The sequence below is a fragment of the Rhinopithecus bieti genome, unplaced genomic scaffold (genome assembly GCF_001698545.2).
Source record: "Rhinopithecus bieti isolate Rb0 unplaced genomic scaffold, ASM169854v2 scaffold_11401, whole genome shotgun sequence".
Taxonomy (NCBI): domain Eukaryota; kingdom Metazoa; phylum Chordata; class Mammalia; order Primates; family Cercopithecidae; genus Rhinopithecus; species Rhinopithecus bieti.
In genome coordinates this window covers 1,106,457-1,112,887 of record NW_016807151.1, presented here as the reverse complement: position 1 = coordinate 1,112,887, position 6,431 = coordinate 1,106,457, and the positions used below count along the sequence as shown (strand labels likewise).

General features: G+C 38.2%; 1 protein-coding gene across 5 annotated transcripts in view; it reads left to right on the top strand.

Annotated features, from left to right (window-relative positions):
* The window catches only part of LUC7L2 (LUC7 like 2, pre-mRNA splicing factor), a 74,840-nt gene that overhangs the window by 45,352 nt on the left and 23,057 nt on the right, over positions 1-6,431 (top strand). For all 5 annotated transcript variants that reach the window (XM_017880368.1, XM_017880372.1, XM_017880371.1 and 2 more), the window contains one exon: positions 4,035-4,133. In XM_017880368.1, coding sequence (XP_017735857.1) covers positions 4,035-4,133 — 99 coding nt within the window. The remainder of the gene's footprint in view (positions 1-4,034; positions 4,134-6,431) is intronic.

Genomic DNA, 6,431 nt, shown 5'->3' with positions numbered 1-6,431 from the left:
AAAAAAAAAAAAAAAAAAAAAAAAAGTACCTGGGAGGCTTTTACAATTCAGTCAGTCTTTGGGAGGTAGAAATTGGGACTTTTTTAAAAAAGCTTCCATCAATATTATGTAAAAGTTCCCCAGGTCTAGGTTGAGAACCACAGTGGATCAAAAAGCCTTTCCAACTGTGACATCTTGCATTTTATGGAATAAAATGTAGTGTGTGAACAGCTATAGCTGTGGAAATAAAATAGTAAGGAAGTTGTTGTCATGATTGATGTTTAGAAATTAATTTCAGAAACCTACTGCCTGGCATATCAAAGACAATGACAGCCTCCTTCTGTCGTTAGCTTCTTTCATTCCTATCATGTTTTCTGGAATTCTTTCTTAGGAATATTTAAGTTTTTCTGAGTTTTCTTAATAATTGTTGTTTAATGAGCACCTTTTAAATTTGAATTTCTGCACATCCATAGAAAGCTTTACTTTTGTTTATTGTCACTGAAAACTCCTTAGCTTGTTAAACCAGACTAATGAATTGGAGGTAAGGATTGGAGCCTGGAAAAATCTCAGCATACTCAGTAACAGTACAGTACTTTTATAACACTAAGCATGATGAGGACTTTTGTAACAGTGAGGAGTCCTCATTATTTCCCAAAGGATAACTTTGGGGGCAGAATTTATACATTCCCATTCATTCCATTATGTAATTAAGAACCAAAGGTAATAGAGTTTTACAGAAAAACATTTTCTGTTTGTTTTCACTTTTGAGACAGGGTCTAGCTCTGTCACCCAGGCTGGAATGCCATGGCATGGTCACGGCTTACTGCAGCTTTGACCTGCAGAGCTCAAGTGATCCCCCTGCCTCTGTCTCCTGAGGAGCTGAGACTATAAGCATGGGCCACCATGCCTGGATAATTTTTTTTTTCTTTTTTACTTTTTTTCTTTTTTACTTTTTGTAGAGATGGGGTCGTCTTATGTTACCCAGGCTGTTCTGGAACTCCGGGGCTCAAGTGATCCTCCCACCTTGGCCCCCCCAAAGTGCTGGAATTACGGGTATTAGCCACTGTGGCCAGAAACGTTGGTTTTTTTTTTGTTGTTGTTGTTGTTTTAATAGTCACAACATCTAAGAGTCCGAAGGAAGAAAAAAACTACCTGATGGTTGAATTCTTTCCTTAATATCCTAGTAAAAGAGTTGTCAAAACAGTGTTTAAACACCTCACTTATCTGGGAACTCACTAACTCTGAGGATGTTTGTTCTACCTTCGGAAAACTTTGATTATTGAAAATATTTTCTTGGCCGGGCGCGGTGGCTCAAGCCTGTAATCCCAGCACTTTGGGAGGCCGAGATGAGCGGATCACGAGGTCAGGAGATCGAGACCATCCTGGCGAACACGGTGAAACCCCGTCTCTACTAAAAAATACAAAAAAACTAGCCGGGCGAGGTGGCGGGCGCCTGTAGTCCCAGCCACTTGGGAGGCTGAGGCAGGAGAATGGCATGAACCTGGGAGGCAGAGCTTGCAGTGAGCTGAGATCCGGCCACTGCACTCCAGCCTGGGCGACAGACTGAGACTCCGTCTCAAAAAAAAAAAAAAGAAAATATTTTCTTGACCAGGTGCAGTTGCTCATGCCTGTAGTCCAGCATTGGGGGGCTGAAGTGGGAGGATCAGTCAAGCTCAGGAGTTTGAGACCAGCCTGGGCAAGATAGCACCCTTTGTCTCTACTTTAAAAAAAAAAAAAAAAAAATTAGCTGGAAATGGTGGCGGGGAACTGTAGTCCCAGGTACTTGTCAGGGAAGGGTGCTTAGGTGGGAGGATCGCTTGAGCTGGGAGGTGGAGGCTGCAGTGAGCCATAATCATGCCACTGCACTCCAGCCTAGGTGACAAAGTGAGACTCTGTCTCAAAAAAGGAAGAACAAGTATTCAGAGAGTTAAAAGTCTGACTCACTGAAGTCCCTTCGGCCCCATAATAAAACAAATCTATTTCTGCTGCTTTATGAAAAATTCCTCAGTTGATTGAAGTTGGTTCAATCTTATTTTTGTCTTCTTTGTTTATTTCTGTTCCCTGGCTTTTTTGTATAGCCTGATTTTGAGATACTTATGTCTAATTTTCTCATATTCCTTTTGAAATGTGTTAGTACATAGAATGTGTGTTTTGGAGAGCAGTGGTTTGCTTTTAAAACCAGCCTTCAGTATAGAGTTCCTACTTTGTTTATACTGTGTCCTCTTGGAGTTAGTTTTAGACAATATAGGTTTTTCTCAGTTGTGCCATACTGTAACCGTTACTCTTGACTACTTAAATTTTTAAATTGTCTGATTCTCTGCTCATACCTACTTATTTGTACATTTATTGTCTTGGATATGTAACTATAGGACTTCATATTTATTTCTTTTAAATTTTATCTGGTCTGTTAATACTTTTGAATCTTGATCTCGTGAATTTGCTTTTTAGTTGGGATATTTTACAAAATTAATTATCATACTTTTGTTTTATACATATTTAGATTGTTGACAAGTTAAATAGGCAGACTCATTTTTAGATACTGTATACAAAGCTAAGACTCAGACCTGTGTGCCATACTCTATTCCTGTTCCCTGTTACCATGAACTTCCCTGTGATTAATAGTGGCGTATAAATAAGTAAACACTTTAAAGATCTGCCTTCTAAATCTTCTGTACAACCTGGAACATTACTTTTTGCCTTTTCCTAAGATTCATTTGCTTCTCCTTCTTGAGATCCAGTTTAATTGTATCCTCTTCAGAAAGGTCTTCTCTGACTAGCTCATCCCAAGTAGCCCCCCATAATAATGGGGAGCATTGCTATTTTATTACATCATCTAACTTTGTTCATAGACATGATTCTTGTTATTTGTTTCCCCTCAGATAGAATGTAAGCTCCATGAAGTCAGACTGTCTCTGTCACTTAAACTCTATATCCCTAGCACCTAAGATAGTGCTTGCCACAAGTGGGACCTTAATAGTCAAAGGAAGGAGAATGACTTGTACTCCCTTTTTACCAACCCTCCAGAGATTTTGAGGTATTCCAAGGGTGGTCACACCTCCAGTTGGAAAATCTCTGCCTTGCTTTGATCACCGATTAATCATAACTGTAATGATCCTTGCATCTTGCCAATTTTTTCTCCTCATATTTTCCCCAAAAAAAGTTTCATGAAAGATCTTATCAGTTGCCTAGATACATGTACAAATGGATAGATTTTTAGATATTTTGTCTCAGATACGAGAAAAGCCTCTGGTTTGGTAAATAACACCTAATTGGAGTTTCCAAGTAGAAGGACCCTAGGTTCAGTAAGAGTATTTCCCTGATACATGTTTATTGTAAGTGGAGTTAAATGCTTGTTCTCTGTGCACTTATATTGGGTATTATTAGTAAATCATCTCTTTACTAGTTTATTAGTCTTGGCCCCGGACAAGACTATCAAAGTCACCAGTCTGTTTTGTTTTGGGTTTTTTTTAAATTTATTTTTTATTTTTAAAAATTGAGACAGGTCTTAGTTTGTTGCCCAGGCTGGTCTCAAACTCCTGGGCTCAAGCGATCCTCCTGCCTTGGCCTTCCAAAGTGCTGGGATTACAGGCATGAGCCACCATGCCCAGCCACCAGTCTGTTTTTTGAGGACTCCATCTTTATTTGAAAAATAGGATGTTCTTCAAAGCACATTGACATCGCAACGATTCAATTTATATATTCTTTTAGTTTGGTTTAAAATTAACTTTATCTTTTTTGTGTTGTGGAGCTAAATGAACTATGTTGTGATATAGAAGCTAGAAGCTTTTCTCAGATTCTGAAAAGCTTTTCCATATCCATTTATTGTTAAGTACAAGTGATCCCTGTTCCCATCTGTTGGTAGACAGAATTGGTGCCATTTTTTTCTTCTGACACCACGTTTTATATTTGTCTATGAAATTTTGTAATTTGGAAGCCCCTACATAAAAAAGCATCTGTATGACTTAATATGTATTCTGAAAAGAACTGTGGTTGTTGATGCATTTTTTAAAAAACATGTTTTTTTGTTTTAATATTATGTCTTTTTTCCCTTCCAGAGAATGGATCTTGGAGAATGTCTGAAAGTCCATGACCTGGCTTTAAGAGCAGATTATGAAATTGCATCCAAAGAACAAGATTTTTTCTTTGAACTTGACGTATGTGATTTTGCTTTAATGGTTTGTTGTTATCTTTTGCTGTAAAACATGTGGATTAATATCTCTTAATAAGAAAAACTCTTAGCAGTTTATCCTCTGTGGTTATATGAAGGGTAAGACTCAAGTAAGATCATGTACTTTCTTGACAACTCTTTTAAAAATATGAGGTGAGACTGTATTTTAAGAAAATGTGTAAAAGTCATATGATTCATATATTCTTCTGAAAATTAAGCATATTCTTCCCAACAAAGTAGTAATGATTAAGGAAATATCAAGCAAATGTAAGCAACTAATTAATAGTGTATATAAGGACATATCTTTAGTAATATACTGAGTTTTTACATTCATATTTATTTTTGTATCTACTTATATATATACATGTATGTATAGTTGGCCCCCCATATCTGTCGTTGAATCTGTAGAAGGAACCAACTGGGGATTGTAAATATTTAGCAGAAGAAAGGGATTGTTCCATCTGTACTGAACATGTACAGCCATTTTGTTCTTGTTGTTGTTCCCCAAACATTACAGTATAACTGTTTACATAGCATTTACATTGTGTTAGGTATTATAAGTAATCTGGAGACAATTTAAAGTATATGAGAGGTTGTGTAATGGGAGATTATATGCAAATATTACACCATTTTATATTAAAAAATGCACATTCATGGATTTTGGTATCCACTGGGTATCCTGGAACCAATCTCGCACAGATAGTGAGGGACATGCGTACAGGTGTTGGGGGGGAGTTTTATTTATTTATTTTTTTTTGGAGTCGGAGTCTCACTCTGTCACCCAGGCTGGAGTGCAGTGGTGCGATCTCAGCTCACTGCAGGCTCCGCCTCTGGGTTCGTGCCATTCTCCTGCCTCAGCCTCCCGAGTAGCTGGGACTACAGGTGCCTACCACCACACCTGGCTAATTTTTTTGTTTTTAGTAGAGATGGGGTTTCACTGTGTTAGCCAGGATGGTCTCTATCTCCTGACCTCGTGATCTGCCCACCTTGGCCTCCCAAAGTGCTGGATTATAGGCATGAGCCACCGCACCCGGCTGTTTGGGGGATATCAAGGACGATGTTTTTAATGAAAAACCAAGCAATGGAAGACACCATTTAGATACCTAAAAGAGCCTGAAATGTAACTTTGTATTGTTGCTTTTACATGAAAATCATTTGCATAAAAATAAACCTTTTTTGCATATATATAAAGCATAACAATCAGCATTACATAAAACATACTAATGTGCATAATCTTATGATACGTTTTATTAGTGAAATAATAGATGTTTTAAATTTAGTTTTTAGGAGATAAACCAGTAAACAGGTCCTCCTGTCTTCTGAATATCCAAGAATTTCTGCTAATGGAAATGAAATTGTTTTCGGAAATACAATTTACAACAAATTTTCCCTACTTTTTTGGTGGTTTTTGGCCTTACGGAGTACTTTTATATTTATATTGTCTGATTTATCAATCTTTAACACATCTATAGCCAGGCGTGGTGGCTCATACGCCTGTAATCCCAGCACTTTGGGAGGCCAAGGCAGGGGTGGATCACCTAAGGTCAGGAGTTCGAGACCAGCCTGGCCAACATGGTGAAACCCCATCTCTACTAAAATACAAAATTAGCCGGGCATGGTGGTGGGTGCCTGTAATCCCAGCCACTTGGGAGGCTGAGGCAGGAGAATCACTTGAACCCGGGAGTCAGGTTGTAGTGAGCCTAGATCGTGCCACTGTGCTCCACCTTGGGGGACAGAGCAAGACTCCGTCTCAAAAAACAAACAGAAAAACCAAATCTATTTCGTTAATTCTAAAGGCTTTTCTTTTCCTGAGGTGCTAAGAGTTCTCTACTGTGGTTTCTTCTGGCATATTTTGGCTTCATTTTATAGACTTTTCGGATTTATTCTGGTTTAAGGAATTGAGATATGGATCTCGTCACCCCCCAACCGGACATAGCTACTTAGTCACCCAACACTATTTGCTAATTAGTCCATCTTTTCTCTCAGTGCTTTGAGATGCCACCTTTATTTTTACGTAAGGAAATTTGAATAGATTTCTGTTGTGATTTAAAAAGTAAATTTCAAATTAATTAACTATTTTATGTTATCACAAATAAAAGCTTTTAAAAAATGATCCTTATTGCTTTTCACATTGAAGAAATTCTTGGGTTATCCAGCTATTTTGGAATTCAGTGTGTGCTGAATAAATTTGTATTTTTTTTTTTGAGATGGAGTCTGGCTCTGTCGCCCAGGCTGGAGTGCAGTGGTGCGATCTCGGCTCACTGCAAGCTGCGCCTCCCGGGGT